Below are 24,718 nucleotides of genomic sequence, written 5' to 3'. Positions count from 1 at the left end.
GACCTTTCTTGAGCAGTTACTGCCATCAGACACTCAGTTACTGCCATCAGACACTCTGCTAGGCGGTAACAGGGAACGCAGCCTGGCGGGAAGTGGGGGCGGGGGCGCGGTGGTGGTGCTGATGGGGAGCAGGGAAGGAGGGATGCACAAGGAAGGCACAGACAGAGCAGGGTTGGTAGGGAGAGGGGGAGCTGGGGGATGAATGACGGGTGGAGGGCTAGCCTGCTGCTTGCTGCTGAGTCTAGGGAAAGACACATGGGCTGGGAGGTGACACGAGCCCAGAGGGTGGGTGAGGTGTGGCCTCCTTCTGTCCCATGGGTCCTGAAGGTCTCTGGGGAGCCTTCCCCACCTTTGCCCTAGGCAGCTGTGGGTCCAGCCCTAATCACTGCTCCCCGGGCACGGGACTGTACTCTGCCTGTTCAAGGGTTCTCTGTGGATCCACGAAGCCCCCCATTTCTGGCCCGAAGGTATCCCAGGAGGTGAGAAAAAAGGAATGTTTGGTGCTGTAAAGAACTCCTCATTACAAAACTTCCCTTGGGACATGGAATTTAAATGTTTTTCACTGAGGGGACTTTGCACCTCATTTTCCTGAATGACTCAAATGTTTGCTTCAGACAATGGCCGAGTGTATCTTGCTTGAATCACTGGATTTCTGTTATTTTTGTAAGATGTGGGTGGGCAATATGACTCAGTATTTTTCCAAGAGATGTGAAAATTATATTGCCTATTTTGGATCATTTCATGCTGAGATCTGGAACATTTTTTTCTTGAATTTCAAATCTTGGAGCTTGGGGAATTTTTTTGTTTTTATTTTGTCTTTCAATCATTTCAGATCTTTTCCAGATAGAACTTTAAAGGAAAGCTCCCTAGCAATCGCTATAGGTTATGAAGTATCCTTTGAATGATAATATTCCATCTTTTTAAAAATAAAAGATTTGCTAAATCAAGTGGTGTGGTTGCCATGTTGGTGGTGAAAAAATTGGAGAACGTGGGAGTAGTCGAGTTTTGAAGGTCATCTAATTTAAAACCTTATCTAGTGGGTGAATACCTTCCGACTGGTTTTCCAGGGTCTGCTTGGACTCCTTTCGCTCTGATGTATCAGGTGACAGAGGGCCCTTTGGGTACCAGACACTACCACTTCTGCATGGGACTTTCACGCCTTTGTACCCTGTCTTGCTATAGCTTCCAAGCACAGGGTCCTCCTTCTCATCCCTATTCTCTATGAATCTCTTGAATAATTCTGTAACAGAGTGGTAGTTTTTGAAATACTGCTACATTTTCCTTTTAAAGTTTTTTTTTTTTTTTTTGAGAGCAAGTGAGAGAGCATGAATGGGGGAGAGGGAGAGGGTCAGACAGAGACGGAGAAGCAGACTCCCCCCAGAGCAGGGAGCCCGATGCTGGGCTCGATCCCAGGACCCTGACACAACATGACCTGAGCCAAAGATGGAACGTTTCACCGACTGAGCCACCCAGGCACCCCTGCTATATTTTCCTTTTTGATAAATGAGGTCTTTTTCCAGCAGTCTTGTTCGTATTAATGCTAGGCCGAGAGGCTGAGCTTAGCATCTCTGGGAAGGGTAGTGTTAGGGACTGAATTGTGTCCCTCCCCTCCCCAATTCTATGTTGAAATCCCAACCCCAGTGCCTCAGAATGTGACTGTATTTGGAGATAAGGTCTTTAAAGAGATGATTAAGTTGAAATGAGGTCTTTAAAGTAGGTTCTAATCCAATCCAACTCGTGTCGTTCAAAGAAGAGGGACTTTGGACAGAGAGGCACACCAGGGGCAGGACAGCCCAGAGGGACGACCATGCGAAGGCCCAGCTAGAGGATGGCTGTCTTCAAGCCAACAAAAGAGGCCTCAGAAGAAGACAAACCTACCGACATCTTGATCCTAGACTTGAACTTCCAGAAGTGTAAAAAAATTCATTTCTATTATTTGAGGGTTCCAGTCTATGGTATTTTGTTGGGGCGACCCCCCCCCCGCCCCTCCCCGCCCCAGCTAAAGCCTCTTCCGGCAATGAAGAAAGAGAAAGACATGACCCCAGGGCAGCCGCTTTCAGCCGGGAAGATTGAAGAGTGTGTGTGTGTGTGTGTGTGTGTGTGTGTGTGTGTGTGTGTTGAGAGCCCACTGCAGCGAGCACCAGAGCAGAGCAGGCAGAAACGTGTCAGGTGCTAGTGCTCTCAGCACCCCCCCACCCTGCGCTCCCCAGCCCAGAGTCGGCCCGGGGTGGGAGCCCCTGAGGCGCGATGGAAACATCCATAAAGTTCTGGGGCGCAGGTGGGTTTACCATGAACTTTAGCTTCAGGGCGTCCGACTTGCTGGAGCTTCCTCCATGCCTTAGTTGGGGCCCTAGCAAGGTATTCACTTATCTTGTTTTGAACAAATTTGCAAAAAGATATTTTTAATTGCAATTGGTGAAAACCGACATCTTGTTCCACTCCAGTTTCCTCTCCATCACACACATCCTCCTGTTGAGTTGGGTAGGAGAGGTGCCCAGCTGGAGGGAATTTGGGTTTTGGGTTTGTGGGACGTGCTTATACGGGTTGTAGTCAGCTCTGTGTCTGGTTATGCTGTGGCTAGTGGTGCTGGAGTAGAGATGGTTTGCAGGCTTGGGTATACGAGTAAATGTTGAGAACCAGATTGGTAATATTTGCTGATTTCTGTGGTATAAATACTCCCACCTATTTCGAGCTGTTGGTGTGTCATCCCTGTGTGTAGGGTTGGAAAGAGCAGACACCATTATATTGACACGATTAGAATACAATAGATGAAAATAATGTCAAGAACATAGAGTAACATGTGTAAGTGGGAAATGATGAGTTTTGAGAATGTGTGATCTTTGTTTTTAGGATTACTGATTTAATTGTAAGTTTTTATTATTTAATTTTGAATCATGGCTGTGATTAACAGCTGCCTCCCCAGGTTCCCGAAAAGCTAGCAGTTCTTGGGAGCCGGAAGGAGCGAGCTCCCTGACACGGCTGAGAGCCACGAGCTCTCCTATCCCCTACGGTGTTGATTCACCCTGTTTGACGACATGAAGGCTCAGGACTAGAGTTAGGCATTTGATATGAAATATGTGAATAAGGGAGAAGAAACTAGTTTTTTCAAATGTATGGAGCCAGAATTCTTTCCATCTTCAGGTATGTACGTTTTACACAAATAATTGGGTTCTCATCCAAGCCTCGTTAAAATCTATCGAGAACATGCTTGATAATGCAGGTCAGAGCATTCCAAATGCCCCATATATTTTAAAAGAAAATTTTGATGATGTATTAGTTCTCTGTGGCTGTGTAACAAATTACTCTGAAAATCCGTGGTTTAAAACACACACATTGGGGCGCCTGGGTGGCTCAGTTGGTTAAGCCACTGCCTTCTGCCCAGGTCATGATCCTGGAGTCCTGGGATCGAGTCCCACGTGGGGCTTCTCCTGCTCTGCAGGGAGCCTGCTTCTCCCTCTCCCTCTGCCTGCCATTCCCCCGACTTATTCTCTCTCTCTCTGTCAAATAAATAAATAAAATCTTAAAAAAAAAAATAAGGTGCGCCTGGGTGGCTCAGTGGGTTGAGCCTCTGCTTTCGGCTTGGATCGTGATCCCGGGGTCCTGGGATCGAGCCCCGCATTGGGCTCTCTGCTCAGCAGGGAGCCTGCTTCTCTCTCTCTCTCTGCCTGCCTCTCTTCCTCTTGTGATCTCTGTCTGTCAAATAAATAAATAAATAATTAAATAAATATCTTTTTAAAATAAATAAATAAATAACACACATTTATTATTTCACGGGGTCTGTGGGTCTAGAATCTCGATGTGGCTTAGCCAGGTCTGCTGGCTCAGCGTCCATCACAGGTGGCGATCAGGGTATTCGACAGGACTGAAGTTGGCTTGATGGGGGCTCAACTCAAGTTCATTCCTGTGGTAGTTGGCAGGATACAGTTCATCATAGGTTCTTGGACTGAGGACCTCAGTTCCTCACTGGCTAGTTCTTGGACCAATGGGGCTGTATAACCAGGGAGCTTGTAAAAACTGGAGAATCTAAGAGCCCACCTCAATCCTACGGAATCAGAATCTGCATTCTCATGTGCCCTTCAGGTGATGCAAGTGCATGTTAAAGTTTGAGAAGTTCTGTGTTCTGCTATATCACAGGGCTCTTGCCATCTCCTTCACAGGAAAAACTGAAGTCCTTCAAAGAGCAGATAAGGCCTGTGTGACCTGCCCCTACTCCTTTACCTCTCTGTATCATCTCCTACAACACTCCCTTTTGCTTTCTCCACCCCAGACACTTGGGTTCCTGGAGCTTACTGGGTATATTCCTGCCCCAGGGCCTTTGCACTGGCTATTCTATCTGGAATGCTTCCCCTCAGTTATCTACTTGACCACTCCCTTATCACTTCTCTGTCTTTAGTCATTTAATCACTTTTGCAGTAAGGCCTTCTCTGGTCACCCAAACCAAAACTGCCACACACCCAGGCATCCCTTGATCTTTCCCTCAAGGAAATTTCTTTAGACCTGACCATCTGGGATGTCAACCTCCTACGCTTGTATGTAAGTTCCATGAGGACAACTTTTTGTTTCACTTTTTCTTTTTGATTCCTTTACTGCATCCCCAGCTCCTAGGAGAGAGTCTGAAACATGGTAATACTGAGTTCTCTTGATCTAGCAGGCTAGTAACCAGGAAGAAAATCAAGTTCATTGAGCCGTCCTGGCTCCTGCTGATTCCTATTGCTCCCATTTCCTTTCTTGCTGAACTGATTTTTTAATTAAATAATGCATGCACACGGCAAAATTAGAATGATACAGAAAAGTATAGAATGAAAGTATAAAATGGAAAATAAACATTATATTTCTTCCCCAGACTGCTCCCTGAGTCTCACTCCTCAGAAGCCCCCATTGTCAAGATTTCCTGTTTAAAATTTTTATGGCGGTGGTTATAGAATCTGAAATAATTTGCTCATACCTTTGATTCTTGATTTATCAGTGTAGAAAGGGTCTACTGATTGCTTGCTATGAAAATGCAGAATCTAAAACATCTTATAATGCCACCTACTTTCCCTGACCAGCTTTTGTTAGATTTATTATTTTAGTTCCTTAGTTTTTGTATGGGGTATTTTACAACTTCAAATAAAATACTGAAACCTTTATATCTGGATCTATCAAATTTAAGCAGATCCTCCTGACTCTCTGCTTTTCTTACCTGCCTCTTAATTTCTTTATATGACTTACGTTACATTGCCAAGGTTTATAATATTTACATTCTGTTCTGTAATCATAGTGATGGGTTTTTTTAATGCATTTTGACTATAGGTTGATTCTAAGAATAAAAATCATTGAAAAAGCCAAGACAATATTATAATTGTTTAAATATTATTTACCACTGAACCAACAATGATTGGCTCTATAGAGAAGGAACATTATCCAATGTCACTAAACCTTTGAAGCTTAAAGAAAAATCACTTAAGCCTCAGTACCTAATGTATTCCCCTGCTTTCTTTTCATCTCCCTTTACTTCTAGGTCATCCCCAGCTACCACTGTGTCTGATATTTTCAGCCACTTTATTTCTTGGAGTCTGATTTTATTTTTCTGGAAGCTCTAAGTTATTTTGGAAAGCGACTCAAATACCTTTTTCATGTAGGGTAGGCGTCAAGTAAATTTTCTAAATTCTCACAAGTCCAAAAACATCTCTGTTTGCCCTTCTACTTAGTCGACAGTTTGGCTAAATAGAGAATGTTAGGTTCAAAATCTTTGCTTCTCCAAACTTGGAAACAGGGCTGCCTCCATTGGCATGGGACCTGTGCTCTCCAAGAAAGAAAATAGCATGAAGTACTATAGGCCTTGGTCACTGGGAAGGATCAGGAAGTAAAGGAAGTGCTTAGAAGAGCCCTGTACCTAAAAATACCCTCTACCCCTAACCTCTGCCCACACCCCCACCCCCCCCCCCCCGCTTTGGTTTAAGACTCTATGGTTGCCATCTTGAAATTCTTAATAATTTTTCATCGTGAAGTCCCATGTTTTCATTGTCACTGAGCCCTGCAAGTTATGAAGCTGGCCTTGCTTAGAAGACGTTCAAGCATCTAGCCATGTTGCTAAGTCTGAAGTCAACGGATTCTCACTCCTTGGTAGGTGATGCACTTTCTCTTTCTGGAAACTTCCCACATACACACGTAGATCATTTAATCTGACTTTTATTCAGGGTTTTCACCAACACACACCTAGTTCTGGATCTTATTACACGGCTCTGGTTTGGCATTCTCTGGGCCCCTTCGCTCTGCAATTGTTCATTCTTCAACTTAGGGAATTTTTTCCTTGTTGTTTCTGATTTTTCCCCCCTTCTCTGTTTTCTTTCCTTGAGGAGCTTCCATTGGATGACCTTCATCTTCTGTCTCATTTTTCCTCACATGTCTTGTATTTCTCTGACTTTTGTATCATGTTCTGAGTGGTGTCCTTGGGTTTATCTTCCAGATCACGAATTCGGCCTTTAGCTTTGTTCATTTGTTATTCTGCTCATTCACTTTTTTTTTTTAAGTTTGGGTAGTTGTATTTTTTAGGTTCCTCAAACTGTATGAGGACCTAGGTTCCTTTTTCATAGCAGTCTGCTCTTGTTGCTTGGAATATTCTCTCTGTTTCTCTCTGAGGCTAGAATTAAGAAAAAATAAATACTTCCCTTATGTTCCTGAATTATGTTTCTTTTAGGGTGAGCTGTTTTTGCGTGTGTTTTTCATGCTAATGCTTCTCTTGCAGCTGCTGATTTTCCTCACGTGCCTTTTTATCCCTTCACGTTTGTAATATATGTTCCTGTTTCTTGCTGTGTGGCTGCTTTGGACTTTTTCTGCGGTTTATTGACATGGTTCTTTCCCACATGGGAGCCTTGACTGTGGCTTTTAGGTCAGTGGGTGAGGAGCATTTACAGGCTTTCTCCTGGTCAGGGATGTAGGGCTCAGGCCAGCAGGCTGGGGGCCTCTCCAATGATCAAAGTAAGAAAGGCCCTATTCTGTGAAAGTAACACTGTAGTGTGTGTCTGTCCTTGTCCCTTACTCCTCCTTCTTCTCTTCCTTCTTTTTCCTAGCAGCTGTTGTGGAGGCCTGGAGTTAGCCTAAGTTCTGCTGCATTTCCAGCGCACCCCTCGGTCCCCTTATTAAGAGCCCTCCTTGGTCACACTGCCTGTTTTCTTTAGAGAGCCCCTGTAGCTGTGGCCTGGATCCTGGTGCTCACTGGGGTCCCAGACCACCAGCAGCAGCATCACCTGGAAACTTGTTCAAAAGGCAAATTCTTTGCTGAGCCCCGCCCTAGACCTACTGAAACTCGGGGTCGTGGGTGGGGGTGGAGTGGGGGTGTGCTGGGGCTCAGGTATCTAGGTTTTAACAACCCCCAAAACAAGTGCCATGGTTTGCCACCTCTTGGCTTAGGGCAACGCCGCTGCTGCAAGCAGCTCTGTTTCAGGGGAGGAGAGGAGAGGGTTGTACACTTGCTCCGGCTGGTTCCCACTTTCTTCAATGAGTTACTCTGCTGATTGTGCCCTGGCTCACTCCTTCTCTTTCAGTGCATTGACTGGTGACTCACAGTTACTTTTGGTGTGGTTTCCTTTCCCTTTTTCAGTCAGATCCCATCTGCTTTTTAAAAATTAGCCATTTCGTCATAATGATGTAAGTAATAAATCAAATAGTACAAAATGACTTGCGATGAAAAAAGCAATCTTCTGCCCACATCGCTACACCCCCACAGCCCACGCCACCCAAACCCATTCTGTAACTGGCAACCGCTTCCAACTCTTTCAGCCACTTTATGTTATTTCACTCCATATTTCTTTTTTAAAAAATTTTATTTATTTATTTGACAGAGAAATCACAAGTAGGCAGAGAGGCAGGCAGAGAGAGAGGGGGAAGCAGGCTCCCTGCTGAGCAGAGAGCCCGATGCGGGACTCGATCCCAGGACCCTGAGATCATGACCTGAGCTGAAGGCAGAGGCTTAACCCACTGAGCCACCCAGGCGCCCCTTCACACCATGTTTCTAAATAACATAATTATGTGGCTACTTCTCAAGTTATCGACTTTGGGTGTTACGCATTGATTTCCTGTTACTATTATTGAGCATTTTAACTCTTACCCTATCCACCCTTTCTTCTCCTCAGCCTATCTTCTAAGCATACTTATATTACTATTTTTTAAAAAATCAATAGACAAAAAAAGAAAAAAAAATCAATAGCCACAGTTTAATTAGAATTCACTACAGAACCTCATAGTGTACTCTGTTCTTCTCCCACAATTTGAGTTTATCCTAAAGTTAAAACCAACTTATTTTTGAATCTGCTTATTTTTCTAAGGGCTTATTTATTAATTCCCCCCCACAAATGCTCCAATATGTTTGTCACATTCTCATCAGCTGTATCTTGTTTGTTTGTTTAAAATGCCACTTCCAACAAACTGTCAGCGTCATTGTTTTTTAATCCCTGGAGACCTTTGTCTTTTTTTTTTTTTTTTTAAGATTTTATTTATTTATTTGACAGACAGAGATCACAAGTAGGCAGAGAGGCAGGCAGAGAGAGAGGAGGAAGCAGGCTCCCTGCTGAGCAGAGAGCCTGATGCTGGGCTTGATCCCTGGACCCTGAGATCATGACCTGAGCAGAAGGCAGAGGCTTAACCCACTGAGCCACCCAGGCGCCCTCCCTGGAGACCTCCGTCTTGAAGCTCGCTGTGGGACTCCCTGTCTGACAGGTTGCTCCCGGGCCTTCTGCTCAGCTGCAGTCCTGGGGTTTCCCTCAGCTGTTCTCCCACGCTGGAATCTTAGCAGGAAGTACTTAAGCAGGTCAGCATCAAGTCATCCTTCCTTGAATTGTGTGTGAAATTCCGGGCCTTGTGGCCTTGTCCCTGTGATTAGGTCACACTTGATAAATCGAAGACAACAACGAAGGCCTAGTACCTCACTTTGTTCTTATCAGTCTCCTTGCCCAGGGAAGGCCACCCTCCCCCCAAACTCCAGGCCCAAGAAGGGGGCTCTCATAGCTGCTCACAGACTTCCTTGATGCCATCGGGCACCTCTGATTCTGGACTTTGCTATCCCTTAGGTGGTACATTCTTCAGCCATCTTGAGCCTATAGAGGAAGAGACAGTGCAGGCGTCCGGACCCGGGGTAGAACCTCACCTGCTCCTCTCGCTTGCTGCCTGCCTTCACCTGCCGGTCAAGTCTTATTTCCCACATTAGAGAAGTCCAGGGGTCATACTGTTCTCATGGAGAGTGTCGAAGAGATTAAACGAGAGCGTATTTACAAAGCATCTGGGGTAGGTGCCACACGGAAATACCAGGTCTGTTCTCCATGCCTTATGACCTTGCCTCTGATCCCACCACGAACAGCTGTCTTTGCATTGTTACTTGGCTTTACTGTTTCCTTCGGACAAACTGACCCTCTGTGCACCTGTCCCCGGGGTCTGTCTCCGGCACCGCCTGCCTCTGCCTCTCTTATACTCTGATGGTTCCCTTTGGGCCACTCAAGAAGCTAAGTCGAGTTTTAAATGGAGAACCTGTGTCGTCTTCCCAGTCCTGCTACAAATATGTGGGTCAAATCAGTACTTAATCCCATTGGCCATCTTCTTTGGCAGAGAGTATTTTCTAGTTCAAAGACGTCTTCTGATAAGAAGGATGAAAACGAAATAGATATTGAGCAATTTTGCTTTATCATCTGTCAATATTATACCCTCAGCCCCAAGCATCATGCCTACACCTGCCTTGTTCTTTTTCTCACTCTAAATCTAGATCAAAGGTCCTTTTCGTTGTTCTTAACTTATTATTTTTTTTAAGATTTTATTTATTTATTTGACAGACAGAGATCACAAGTAGGCAGAGAGGCAGGCAGAGAGAGAGGGGGAAGCAGGCTCCCCGCTGGGCAGAGGGCCCGACGCAGGGCTCGATCCCAGGACCCTGAGATCATGACCTGAGCTGAAGGCAGAGGCTTTAACCCACGGAGCCTCCCAGGCGCCCCTGTCCTTAGCTTATTTTGGCAAGGCCCAACTCGTCCTGTGCTTTAATCTTCCTCACACCTTTTATACACATCTGTGCTGCTTTTCTGTGTTTGTTCTTGACTGAATGTCCCTTTGTCCAAGTTCTCTGAAAATCTTGGCTTTGCAGGGCTCCTTGTGTACGTACACACGATTAGCCCTTTGCTCACTATTCTCACTCCTATAAATTATAAGTACTTAAAAGCAGGAGCCGTTTGTATGTTTCATTTTTCTCCTTGACATCCAGCATAGTACCTTTCCATGAAGCAGACCTCAGTATAATCTTACTAACCCAACTTGTTTTTGTTATTATATGCTAAGGTAAATCTTAGTGCTTTTGTTAAAAGCATCTTTAAAGCCATTCTTTCTCAAACATATGAAAATGCAAACTTCTTTCCCATAACTGGCCCTAAATATTAAGGCTGACTATACGTTAATTGCTATTTTTTTAAAAAGATTTTTATTTATTTATTTATTTATCTGACAGACAGAGATCACAAGCAGGCAGAGAGGCAGGCAGAGAGAGAGGGGGAAGCAGGCTCCCCGCCAAGCAGAGAGCCCGACGCAGGGCTCGATCCCAGGATCTCGGGATCACGACCTGAGCCGAAGGCAGAGGCCCCAACCCACTGAGCCACCCAGGCGCCCCCATTAATTACTATTTTTATGTACTTAGGCAAAAGAGAGCTGGGAATTCTGAACTCTGTCTCCTATTATGAAGAAAGATACTCAGTGGTATTTTACAGCCTTGGAGCAATTAAAAAACAAAAGTCAAACTTCAGTTTTTGTTTTTTTTTAAAGATTTTATTTATTTATTTGACACACAGAGAGAGATCACAAGTAGGCAGAGAGGCAGGTAGAGAGAGAGGTGGGGGAAGCAGTCTCCCTGCTGAGCAGAGAGCCTGATGCTGGGCTTGATCCCTGGACCCTGAGATCATGACCTGAGCCGAAGGCAGAGGCTTTAACCCACTGAGCCACCCAGGTGCCCCTTCAGTTTTGGTTTTAATGATAATTTCTCACTAAGGACCTAGAGAGGAATAAATCTGTGGGGGTAATAAACTCAAGAGGCAGGAGTCACAATTTAACTACATTTACAGACTTAATAGATGGTAAGTTAGTTATGCATAGGCCATAGGTCATATGTGAGGAATTTAAAGACAATGAACAATATCGGAACTTTTTACATACATATTTAATGCTGCGGTTTTCAGGTCACAAAAGAATTACTTGTCATTTGGGTTCAATTTGAAAGCCATTCTTCACATTTTGGAAATCTTTATAGGTTATGAGGAGTGACTACTGATTGTTATTACTCAGAAATGAGGATGAATCACCCCTAAACTAAGAATGGAAACAAAATTTTTTAAGACTTTGTCCATAATTTTGTATTACAATGTTTATTCAATTTTTCTTCATATCTGCAGTTTTGCTAAACATATTGCCTGGAGTTCTTCATAGGTGTTTGTGGCTGTGGATACACTAGTGATTTTTGCCACTGTCTCTCATTCAGTCCTCTTCATTTATTTTTTATTTTAATTTTTAAAAAGATTTTATTTATTTATTTGAGACAGAGAGTAAGAGAGAGCACTAGTGGTGGGAGGTGAGTGGCAGGCAGAGGGAGAGGGAGAAGCAGACTCCTTGCTGAGCAGGGAACCTGATGCGGGACTCGGTCCCAGGATGGAAAGATCATGATCTGAGCTGAAGGTGGATGCTTAACCCACTGAGCCCCCTAGGCGCCCTTCATTCAGATTCCTTTAAAGATACACACCCTATGGGTGCCTGGGTAGCTCAGCAGGTTAAACCACTGCTTTCAGCTCAGGTCATGAACTCAGGGTCCTGGGATCGAGCCCCGCATCGTAGCCTGCTTCCTCCTATCTCTCTCTGCCTGCTGCTCTGCCTGCTTGTGATATCTCTGTCTCTCTCTGTCAAATAAATAAATAAGTAAAATCTTTAAAAAAAAAAAAAGGTACACAACCCAACTCATTTAGTAGTAAGCACTACCTTGATTAGTTTGCCTTTTATAATCTGAAAACGTAAAAAAAAAATATGTATATATGTATGTATAAAATATATAGTCACACACATCATGCATGTATATACATACTAGTATATACATAAGTATATATAATTGATATATATGTATAGTATCTATGTAAGTATATATGTATGTGATGTATATGTGTCGATATGTAAAGTATACTTATATACTTATATATGTGTGTGTGTATATATATATGTGTATATGTATATACATCTGTATGTAGCTACTGGATATATATGTCTACTTGAGGGGAGAGTAAAACTTCCTTTTACCTCTTGGAAAGTAAAATTTTTAATATTTCAGGAATAGGGATGGTGAAGGACATAGACCTTTCAGTGTTTGCCCTGTAGATCTACACATGCCCCGATCTACTCCAGTCTGGATTAGCTGTCCCTTCTACGTGCTGCCACAACTCTTTGTGTTTTTCTCCACCACAACACTTACCATATTGGGTTACGGTGTTATATTTACTTGTTTATCTCTTTGGCGGTGAGATCCCACTGAGGATAGAGGATGTATCTTTTATTCCTGTTTTCTTAGCAACTACCAGATGTATGTAGTAGCCCCTCAGTAATGACAAATAAGTGGATGGGTAAATAAGTTACTTTACTTTTAAATTTAGCCAATCCCTCGGGCTCATATGCTACCCATATAGACACAGGCCTCCATAATTTTCCAGATTTAATCATTAATAATATGTTGCTCATCCCACCAGACACACCTTCTCAGACTGCATCCAAGTACTCCAGAATTCAGAATGGGAAACCATGACCTAGTGCCCTGCACAACTATTTTTAAGTAGCTGGGTTGGTATTAGAAACATGGAGACTTTGTAGATAATGTACACAACAGTGTTTTGGTAGGCCAACGTAATATACAAATTCCAAGCATTCGTAATTATGGGTTAGCCCTAAGCTCTAGGCCCCTGAGAGAGAAATATTTTTTGTTTAATTTTTGAATAAACTTTATCTTTTAGAACAGCTTTAAGTTTACAGAAAAATTGAGTAGTACAGAGTTCCCATATGGCAGTACCAAGTCTTACCTATTATTAGCATCGTACATTTGTCTGGTACATTTGTTATAATTAATGACCTGATATTGATACATTATCTTTAACTGAAGCCCATGGTTTAAAGAAATTTCTTTAGGTTTTTTTTTTAAGATTTTATGTATTTATTTATTAGGAAGAGAGAGAGTGAGAGCCCTATCGAGGAGGGTTGGGGGAGAAGCAGGGGGAGAGGGAGAGAGAGGATCTCAAGCAGAACTCCTCACTGAGTGCAGAGCCCAATGTGGGGGTCCATCCCAGGATCCTGAGATCATGACCTGAGCCGAAATCAAGAGTCAAAAGCCCAACCGACTGAGCCACCCAGGTGCCACCAGATTTCTTTAGTTTTAACCTAATATGTTTGTCCCCCCACCCAGGATCCAATCTACGGTACCACATTATATTTAGTTGTCATGTCTCCTTGGGATCCTCTTGGCTGTGACAGTTCCTCAGCTGTCTTTGTGTTCATGATCTTGGCCGTTTTGGGTATACCAGTCAGGAACTTTGTCCCTCCATAAGAATTTGTTTGATGGTTTTCTCATGGTTAGACTGAGGCACAGGTGGAGTTTTTTCTAAGGAGACACAATCTAACATGGTGGTTATCAACTTTATTCTGCTTCTGCGTTGGGCACATGTGTGGCACACGCCCATGAGTAACATCTCCCATTAGATGACAGATGGAGGGGTGGAGGCACACTGTTAAAACACTTAGGAGAATTGCTGGATGTGTATATAGATAGTCTAAAAATGTGTCCCTCCCTGTTCCTATTTAGAAGGGCCATATTTGGCTTTTAGAGCTTAACAAAATAATGATCCCATAGTACTTTGATCTCTGAAAGACAGGTGTAACTCTAGAAGGCATTATAATAAACTGTAGAGAGATTCAGAATAGGAAATCATTGATTACATAAATAACATTTAACTTCTGAACAGACTCAAGAAAGAGGCTGTATTTTTACACTTATGAAAAATTACAAAAATGTAGAAAAGTTGAAAGATGAATGCAATGAATACTTGTGCACACACCATCCCCTGGATTTGATAAATTGTTAATGTTATTGTATTGTCTTCATTCACCTCCCTCCTCCTCTCTCTCTCTCTCTCTCTCTCTTTTTTTTAAGAGAGAGAGAGTGTGAGCTTGGGTGGTGGAGGAGGGACAGAGAGAGAGGGAGAAAGAATCTCAGGGAGGCTCCATGCCCAGTGTTGAGCCTGAAGTGAGGCTCAGTTATGACCGGAGCTGAAATCAAGTCAGACCTTAACTGACTAAGCCACCTAGGTGCCCTTTCCTAAATCTTTTGAAGCAAGTGCTGACATTATAACGCTTCACTTTTTAAGAATAAATCTATTTATTTATTTAGAGAGAACTAGCAAGTATGCAAACAGAGGGGAGGAGCAGAGGGAGAGAGAGAAATAGACTCCTGGTTGAATGAAGAGCCCGACCTGGGGCTCGATTTCACGAATGCCAGATCACGACCTGAGCTGAAACCAAGAGTTGTACACTCAACCAAAGGAGCCACCCAGGCCCCCCTATTTATTTATTTTTTAAAATAATGCTTCGGGGGTGCCTGGGTGGCTCAGTGGGTTGAAGCCTCTGCCTTCGGCTCAGGTCATGATCCTGGGGTCCTGGGATCGAGCCCCGCATCGGGCTCTCTGCTTGCTGGGGAGCCTGCTTCCTCCTCTCTCTCTTTACCTGCCTCTCTGCCTACTTGTGATCTCCGTCTGTCAAATAAATAAATAAAATCTTAAAAAATAAAATAAAATAATGCTTCGTTTTGGGATGCCTAGGTGGCGCAGTTGGTTAGGCGTCCACCTTCAGCTCAGGTTGTGATCTCAAGGTCCTGGGATGGAGACCCATGTCGGGCTCCCTGCTTGCAGGGAGAAGGGAGAGCCGGGAGAAAGGAGCCCGCTTTTTCCCACACCCCTGTTCATGTTCTCTCTTGCTATCTCTCTCTCTCAAATAAATAAATAAAGTCTTAAAAAAAAAGCTTCACTTTTAAAACCTCAACATACATCTCCTAATATGAGGACATTCTTCTATAAAACCACACTATCGTATCACCAAAGAAAATGAATGTTTCCTTATCATCATCTAATACCTGGGTTATGTTAAAATTTCCCTAGTTTTCCCCCAAACTATCATTTATAGCTACTTTTTAAAAAATTGGGATCAAATTGAATTGTATTTGGTTCTTTTCTTTCTTTCTTTTTTCTTTTTAATATTTTATTTATTTATTTGTTTGAGAGAGAGAAAGGAAGGGCAGAGGGAGAGGGAGAGAAAATCTCAAGCAGACTCTCCATTGAGGGTGGAGCCCAACACGGGGCTTGATCTCAGGACCCTGAGATCATGGTCTGAGCCGAAACCAAGAGTTGGACACTCAACCAACTGAGCCACTCAGGCGCCTCTTGGTTATTTTCTTAAGACTTTTACCTATAACAGTGCTCCTTTACTCCTGTCTTTTCTCTTTTCTTTCTTTTTTTTAAAATGACAACTTTTTAAAGAAACTGAGCCATTTGTCTTGTAGTGTTTCACATTTTGGATGGGTCTGAATTCCCTATGGCATCATGCAACTTGTTGCTCTATCTCCCGAATGTCCTGTAAGATGGAAGTTCAGTCGAAAGGCTTAATTGCATTCCAGGTAAATACTTTTCGCAAGAATACTTCATAAGTGATGCTGTGTACTTTATACGATATCCCTCAGGCTACATTTTTTCTTCACTTTCTTTACAAATGTCACTTACCTGGTTTGTCTTCTTTTATACTACTTTCTCATCCCTGTTTTATACTCAGATATGCATTTTGATCGAATATGTTAACACAATGAGTCCTCCTTTAATAATATCCTAATCTTCAGCTGTCAGTTTAGAATTTTCCCTAGCTCCTGGGGCAGAAGCAAATAGGCTGACTATGGTAAAGCTGCTGAGTTTCATGTGTTGGGGGGTCTTGTCTTCTCTCCTGGGACTGTGCTTTCCTTCCCAGCACCGGCAATGCACTATGTCTTCAAGATGTGCTCTCCGAGTGATGTTTTCTGTCTAGACATCTCCTTTCCTCTTCTGCTCCCTCAAAATTTCTGTCTTCTCACTATAACTTTAGGCAGGTTGTTCCTTTCTTACTCTAGTTAATCTGATGAACAGACAATTGTGAAAATCAAGTAGTACAAAGTGCTCTCTATAAGAGCAAATCGCTATCATTTAACACGTCAGTGGCTCAATGTAGCGTTCCCAAAATAGGTTTCTTCCATGGGACATTAATGTCTATTATGCAAAACAAAACAAAATAAAACAAAACAAAAGACCCCCAACAACTTAAGTGGTCAAATGGATTTGGGAGAAGCTGAGCCAAAGTTACACAGGTTTTAGGTTTGTTTGTTTCATGTAGCCTTGTCCAAACTTATTTGACTATGGGAGCCGGCAGTCTCTAGAATCTTTTAGTGTTACTGTTTCCCAGGAATTACCATCAGTGGGCTACGTCTCACACTTTATACCTGCATTTGCTCAGGGGCCTTGAAGATAGAAGACCCTACGTACACCTACCTTTAAGGGATGACTCTGTACATGAGACTTTGATGCACCTTGGCAAGCTGATGAAGAAAACCACTTGAGATAGGTTATTTCTTTCAGGATCCCCAAATAAACTGCATAGGATAAATGGTTTCTTACCTTCATCACCACAGAAGCATCCAGAGCTACTGCTAAATGTTCTACTAATATCCCTTCTTTTGTTAAATTTTTTTCTAATTATTCATGTTTTTCCTGTAAGTATGTAAAGCTTGTTGGAAACAGGCTCTTTCAGTTCCTGAATTTGGTAGAAGGAAACTAATTATTCCCTGGGAGAAAAAAAGAAGTATAGGCACTGACTGAAAATCTGAGTAACAGAAAGAATATATTTCTTTTCAGAAATATGAGGGCTTAAGGACAAGTGTAGTGTTAAAAACAGCCAACAGAGCAGCTTAGATTAGATATGAGAATTAAAGATCTACTGCAGGTACTAGAGCACTTGCAGAGGAGAAAGGCAGAGGGAGCCGCACAGTCATTGCCAACCAAGGCTGGCAGGAGCTGGCTGTCTTTGAGATATTTTCTTTCTGAAATTCTCTCCCCCTTGTTTTTGGGATAATGCTCTCCTAGGCTTTTCTTCTAATTCTCTAGATGCTCTTCAGTCCTATTATTGTTAATAAACAAGTAAAATAATTATTCATAATTATAGCTAACAGCTATGTGGGTTATTATGTACTAAGAATTGTGGCCAGCATTTTGTCATCTTCCTTAATGAACCCAACCCTGTGAGGTAGTTATTCTTATCATCCCCATTAAAACGAGAAACTAAAACCCAATAGTAAGTTGTCACGACATATTAGATTGTGGAATTCAAGCATATGTTCTTAATTACTATGCATGAAGTTTGTAACTAAAATTTTGGGATTATTCAGACTTCTAGCCTTCATCCTTTTCTCCTCAAGTTTCAATCTTTGTATTTATAATTTCTTTAACCTTTTCCTTATAGATTTGTATGCCTTATTGTGTTTTTATTCTTGCTGATTTCTTGATGTACCTTTAAAACGTTCATTTCCAAACTAGAGACTCATCTAATTAGAACAGGAAAAAACACACAGAAGTGATAGTAGTATGCTTTTCATTGGATCCAATGCTTTTTATTTGATTTGTCCCATTACTGATGGCACTTGAACACTTGATTAAGATGGTGTTCGCCAGACTCTCCCCGCTATAAAATTACCCTAATTCCCTTTGTGATGAGTAAGAACTTTATAGGGAGTTAATTTGAAAGTATGTAATTATTCCAGTCTTTTTCAAATTTTCAGTTTATGTTTATTTACATCTGTCTGGTTTCCTATGCTGTAACCCACTGAATAGTGGGTTACAATACATTATCATTTTTTATTCTGAAGGTCAGTTTGTCAAAAGATTTGGCCAGTGGGACACAAGTTGGCCTGTGTCCTTTTGACATGCCCCATCATTCTTTGAGCATGTCCTTATTTTCTGGCACAACTAGAGGCTCCAGGCTCAACCTGTACTTCTCTTCTCCAGCCTGGAAATCAGCCATTTTGCCAAAAAGAAAAATGAGGAGAATGGTATTGAGAAGCCAAGATCTGGGCTAGATGAATTCATTTTTTTGTTTTGTCACTACTCCCAGAATCTCTCAGTGTAGAGTATATATGTACTTATACACCTATGTAAATATTGATACCTCTATATCAGTCCACTCCCAAAAGTTTCATTCTACTTTCTTTCTGTTGTAACTCTCTTTCTCAACAGTAAGAAATTTGATTCCCATTTTCCTTACTTATTGGATGGTATTCTTGTACATAACCAATCTCTCACCACTGGTACTGTCCCCTCCCTGCTTAGTTGCCCTCTTCGCCTACCCATGCTGACTTCCCAAGGCCAGATGGCACCTCCAGCAAGGTGAGGAGAGCACTCTACACCAGGCCACTTCCCTGTGTGGATGCCCTTCTCACCCCAAGTCCAACATGACAGCTTTGGCTGCCTCCCCTTCCCTCACACACGGCTGTGCTATTCCCTACACATATCCTCTACAATGTATTTTAAAAATACATTATCCCTTTGCTTGTTATAAGACCTCTATGAAGTAGTTAAGGAAGGTATTCTTCTTCTTCTTTTTTTTTAAATTTCTTTTCAGCGTATCAGTATTCATTGTTTTTGCACCATACCCAGTGCTCCATGCAATATGTGCCCTCCCTAATACCCATCACCTGGTTCCCCCAACCTCCCACCCCCTCGCCCTTTCAAAACCCTCAGGTTGTTTTTCAGAGTCCATAGTCTCTCATGGTTCACCTCCCCTTCCAATTTCCCTCAACTCCCTTCTCCTCTCCATCTTTAAAGATTTTATTTATTTGGCAAAGATCACAAGTAGGCAGAGAGGCAGGCGGGGGAGGGGTGGAGTGGCTGGGGTGGGGGGGGGGGAGGAGGGAAGCAGGCTCCCCGCTGAGCAGAGAGCCCTATGCGGGGCTGGATCCTAGGGCCCTGAGATCACGACCCCAGCCAAAGGCAGAGGCTTAACCCACTGAGCCACCCAGGCGCCCGAAGGAAGGTACTATTATCCATATTTTTTCCTTGAACAGATCTCCAAGGATCTAGTTCAAGAGAAATGGAGTGACTTGCCCAAGGTTGCACAGCTTATAGAAGCAGGATCTGAAACGGAGGGCTCTTGCCACTCTACCAATCTATGGTGCCTCTAAACATATGTCAAAATTACAGTAACTCTTCCCTTTTCTCCAGCAGAAATATGTTTCAAATGTATTCATTTCGTGGTCGACTCTGATTTACAGGAGTTTCTCCCTGCAAAATATGTGCCAGGTAGAAAAAAGATTGGGTGCATCATCAGGAGACTGTAAGTTTAGCTCCAGCTTAGATCTGTGAGTCTTCAGGCAAATTCCTCGCTTTCCTCAATTATAAAAGAGGTTAGAGCAGCGATTCTCTGCCTGGGGCTGGGCGAGATGGGAGCTGTAGGGCTTTCCCCATGTTAGAAATGTAGAAATTCAGCTACAAACATCTCATTCAATAATCCTTAACATGCCTTCCAACTCACATTACGATTCCAAGGCGTTCTTTCTCTACTCAATATTTGTTAGCTGTTTTTATTCCTAGCAATCTTACCCCTCATTCAGAAATATTTATTAATGGCCTGTATTATGCGCCAACCACCGTATTATCCGGCTTTTGTAGTATTCTTTTTCCGAGTTGTCACTGCCATTTAGAATTTTGACCCCATCTTCCAAACTTGGGACTCGAAAGCATTCGCATCCAAGTCGTGTTACTTATGACACGCCAGTGTCCTCTCCAGTCCTTTCTCCACCAGCCACACTTCATTCTGGCCCCTCTCAGCTCGCAGACGTTAATGAATTCCCCTCGGGAACCAGCTCCTTCACCTATCAGCGGCTCCATCCGCACTAACTCCCTAGCCAGTCGGGGGGAATTGAGGTGGGACGTTTTCGGAAGTCTCAGACCTGCACCTCGGCAGGACGCAGCCGGCTCGGCGGGCTGTGAACCCTCGGCTCGGGCCCACGGAGGTCGCGAGGCGGCTGCGGACTGCCTCCGGCTTCCCCCGTCGTCGGGAGGCGGCCCTGGCTGGGCTCTAACTTCTCGGTTTCCCATGTCCGGGCACAGACGCAGCGAGCGGCGCTCTTCACCGCGCAGGAACTTCCCCGGCTTCAGCTTTCACTCAGAAACGCCGAAGCCGGCTCTTCGCACGCTCCCGCCGTCCTTCTCCTGGGGCCGCGTTCCCGGCGCCGCCGCGCGTGTCCTCAGGGAGCCTCTGCCTCCCTCCGCCTCCCCCGCCCCGCGTGCCCTTCAGCCGGTCCCTCCGCCCGAGCGACGCGAGGGGAGCGGGGCGCGCGCGCCGGCGGCGGGACGACGTGCGCGAGACACACGGCCCCGCGCGGAGCGCCGGAAGGAGCCGGGCCGGGGCCTCGCGCGTCGTGCGCGCGCCGCCGCCCGCCCCCCCGGCCCCGGCCGCGACCTCGCGCGCGCGCACTGAGGCGCCGCCGCCGCCGCCGCCGCCGCGGCTGCTGCTCCGGCTGCTGCAGGAGGCGGCGCTGGCTGGCGGCTGCGCTCGCTCCAGTCGGCGAGCGGAGCAGCGAGCGAGCGTGTGTGTGTTTTTTAAAGATGGCCGGAGCGGCGGCGGCGGTGGCCGCGGGAGCAGCAGCTGGAGCCGCCGCGGCAGCCGTGTCGGTGGCGGCTCCGGGCCGGGCCTCAGCGCCTCCGCCGCCCCCGCCGGTGTACTGTGTGTGCCGGCAGCCCTACGACGTGAACCGCTTCATGATCGAGTGCGATATCTGCAAGGACTGGTTCCACGGCAGGTAAATAAACCCCCTCCAGCCCCGCCGCCGCCGCCGTCGCCGGCCACGGGCCAACCGCCGCCGCCGCGCCGGCCGCCCGCGCCCCCCTCCGCCCGGCCGCCGCGCCGCGCCAGGCGCCGAGGGGCCCCGGCGCCGAACCCCCGGCCCGGGCAGCGGGGCGCGCGGGGCCCCGAGCTCCCCGGGCGCCGGGCGGAGAGAGGGGGGCTGGTGGGATCGCCCGGCCGGGAGAAGAGTCGCCACAACAAACGGGAACAAAGGGGGCCGGCCGAGAAGTTGGCAGGGGGAGACCTGGGCGAGGGGACGCGGCCGGGGCAGGCGCCGGCGGAGGCGGCGGGCGGAGCGCCGGCCCGGCCCGCCGCCCCTCGCCGCGCCCGCAGCCCGGCCGCCGCCCCGCCCGCCCGGGGCTCCGGCCCGGAGTCGCCGCCCGGCCGGCCGCCCTACGCGGCCGGCCGCTGCGCCTTCCTTCCGGGCGGCGACCGGCTCGCCCCGACTCCGGGTCTCCAGAAATTGCCCTCCCCCTCCCCCCCGCGGTGCCCGTCGCGCCCCCTTCCCCGGTCTTTATCAAACTTCCTCGGCCGAGGGGCACTGGGACGGGGGCGTCGGCAGCGCCAGCCCGGCGGGGCTCCGAGGAGTAAACAGAGCAACAGATGAGGCACTCTCGGGGACTTAAAAGATGCCAGTCGGAAGTTTGGGGCCGGGGGTCCCGGGCAGGCCGGCAGGTCGGCTCGGACCGTGTCCCCCACCTACCACCCCAGCACACCCTGTCCTGGCGGGGGTGGAGCGGGTGGCGTGGGCAGCGGGGTCCGGGGGGACAGCCTCCGGTCCCCAACCCCCCGCGTCGCCCCCGCGCCGCCGCTCAAACTTTAGAAAGAGTGAAATTTCCCGTCGCCCGAGGGGCCGGCGACACCGCACGGCCGGGGGCTCGCAGCCGAGGGCCCCGGTGCGGGCGAACTTTCGCCGGCCGGTGGGCACTTTGGGGCGGGTGGCGGGGGCGAGCGTCGCCCTGTGCCTCGGCAGGCGCCTGCGTTTCGGGTTTGACGTTTGTGAGAGCTCGGGCCGCCTCCGCCGCCGAGCCGTCGACTCGTGTGTTTTGTAATCAAAGTGTGAGGCTAATAAAGGGCGGCGCCACAGCCTCTTGACTCCGGCGTGGGAGGGATTCGCAGGCATTTAAACAAAGAAACTAGTTGGGGTTGGGCTCCCAAAGTCCTTATTTGGGTGTTGTGGCAAAGCTTGCGGTCACCTTTAGGTGAAGCAGGTTACGCGAGCACCGTTTGGTGTTGTATCTTGGCGAGAGTACGCTCACGGCTAATAGCAGATATGGTGACTGTGATTGTAGGAAGTGTCCTTTGATTGACAGCAGGACATTTAAATACAGCCTCCGCTCCCCCCTCCCCAATTTTACAGAAACACTACACGACCAGGCCAGATGTCTTAGTCTCCCTCTACTGGCCCTGGGAGAGAAAACCACTTAGGTTACAGCGTTCTTTTCAGTGTTCAGTGCTCGGTACATTTAGTTTTACTTAATCTTCAAGTAGTTTTATTTAATCAGCTTGCACAATTCTGACAGCAACAGCAGCGAAAAAAAAAAAAAAACCCTAACATTGCCACTGTGAAAGAGAAACGGCGTCTTAATTTTGTATATCAGGTAATTTTTCACAGTCTGGTCTATGCTTGGGGAATATTATTAGAACTTTGCTACACGTAATTAAGAATAAATTATCTAAAGTTCTTTTTTATTACTCCAAATAGATTTTTCCCCCTGTATTTTGATTACATGTAAAACTGAAATTTGAACGTACCAAATCTTGCCAGTTCTATTTCTATATCCTCTGTTCCCATAATATACCCTACGAAACCAGAGTAGATTATCCAAAAATCTAGGTTACATATAGAATAAAACCAGAATCTCTGGTGATTATGTAAATACTCTTTTTTCAAAGAACAGTTTTAGCTGCATAAGAAGCTTGTTCTATGGTGCAATGTAGATATGTTCATAAATTTTAGACTAGATTTTATTTACCTTAATTTAGGTAATGTAACACTGTAACTGAGAAAAACTGCAGGTAGTTTATGGAAAGTTTGGTAATACATTGAAGTATAAATTAGAAAACAGAAGAAGTTTGAAGGGAAAATAAAGAGGGCATATATGAAGGAGGGAGAGTGAGGCCAAAGCAAGTCTGCTCTGCTTTATCACGTAGATTTGTGTGACTTCATATCGGCGCAAGGGCCCGAAGTCCGTGCTTTTTTGACCATCAGTTCTTGAGAATTTAATGTTGTTCAGATGTCAAAAGTTAGAAAATTTAGTAATATTGCCCTGTCATGCAAAAGCAGTATCTTCTTATCAAATTTCTTAATGAAGTATGAGTAATTTGGATAACGTTAGAGAAAATAACGCTTATGGCACCATCAAGGTATAGCTTTAATCTCCACGCTCGATTCCCCGTTGGGGTTGCCAGGGGTGGTCCTTCTGCAGAGGAGGGAGGGGGGAATAGGAGCGCTGTGAGAGAGAATTACCATTATGGCATAATTTCTTGATGGTTTTATTACTTCAAGTACAAGAATTTTTTTAAACTCGAGTCAGTGAATTTTGGTATAAATTTGAGTTTACTCTCTTTCTGGAGTTTTTGACATCTGTTAGTCTGAAAAGTTTTTGCCCTCATTTAACCTGACAGGGAAGGAGGGGCTCTTCCTTGATGCTTTTCAGCCAGGCAGCAGAGTGAAGGGGACCCTCTGCCTCCAGGTTTGAGGCTGTTGGCTATTGAATTTTTGGTGTTCAGGAATTCGTATCCGTCAGTCTCCTAAGGCTCTTTTCTAAGTGGGAGGGGAGAAGAACACTTGCCAAGGTACAGTGTGTAATTGATATGTTAAGGACAGTGAGCCGAGGAATTAACAGGATTTTCCTGGGAAGGTTCCTTCCAACCTAGACAGGGAGTTCTTCCTCTCTGGGCCCTAGGTGGAAGTAAGACAATGGAAATCTTTCCTGATAATATCACACCCCCTAATCTCTAGGCTTGAGGTCTTTCCTTTGTACTCTTTTTTTTTTTTTTTAAGATTTTATTTATGTTTTTGACAGAGAGACACAGCCAGAGAGGGAACACAAGCCAGGGGACGGGGAGAGGGAGAAGCAGGCTTCCCGCCGACCAGGGAGCCCAGTGTGGGGCTTGATTCCAGGATCCTGGCATCATGACCTGAGCCAAATGCAAACGCTTAACAACTGAGCCACCTGGGCACCCTGATTTCCTTAGTTAGTACTCTATCATCCTCTACAAAACTGTATCAACTGCCCTAATTAAATTGTGTAATAATGCCTTTTGTCTCCACATTTGAATGTAAAAACCTTTGTTTGCTAGTGTTTTTAGTCATATATTCTCTTTGATTGACAAAATTAATATAGAAAAAAATGGGAAGTACAGAAGAGTATTAAGAATATGAAAGTACCCATGTCTTCTAGGATTTACCACTACTTTAACACTTAAGGTAAATGCATACATTTTATGCATTTCCTGCATTTCACTGTTAACCTAACTTCTAAACCATTGTGAGCATTCTAATATTTCCCTAGAATAAATAACATGAATTAATACATGTAAAACATTTAGAAGATCTGGCACTTGTAGGTACTCAAGAAGAAATTTCCTTGAAGTAGAATTATTGGTCTCAGGGCTCAGATATTTCCAGCCTTCTGGTGCCTATTGCCAGATTGTCCTCTGGAAAGGTTATCCTACTTTATACTCTCACCAGCAGTGCCGCTTCTAGTTGCCTGCATCATCCCCAGTCTAAGGTGTTATTAAACTCTCCCCCCCAAAACCAATCAAACACTTTGCCAGT

At 45.3% G+C, this 24,718-nt stretch overlaps 1 protein-coding gene across 1 annotated transcript in view; it reads left to right on the top strand.

Annotated features, from left to right (window-relative positions):
- The first annotated feature begins 20,616 nt into the window (after positions 1-20,616).
- Positions 20,617-24,718, top strand: part of KDM7A (lysine demethylase 7A) — a 78,960-nt gene continuing 74,858 nt past the window's right edge. Inside the window, exon 1 of the mRNA XM_080818016.1 lies at positions 20,617-20,890. Within this exon, the coding sequence (XP_080674142.1) occupies positions 20,697-20,890 (194 nt within the window). The 5' untranslated portion in view covers positions 20,617-20,696. The remainder of the gene's footprint in view (positions 20,891-24,718) is intronic.

The sequence above is a fragment of the Martes martes genome (assembly GCF_963455335.1).
Source record: "Martes martes genome assembly, chromosome: 11".
Lineage (NCBI taxonomy): Eukaryota > Metazoa > Chordata > Mammalia > Carnivora > Mustelidae > Martes > Martes martes.
Note: the sequence above shows the minus strand (reverse complement) of the source record. Positions and strands in the feature narration are given on the sequence as shown.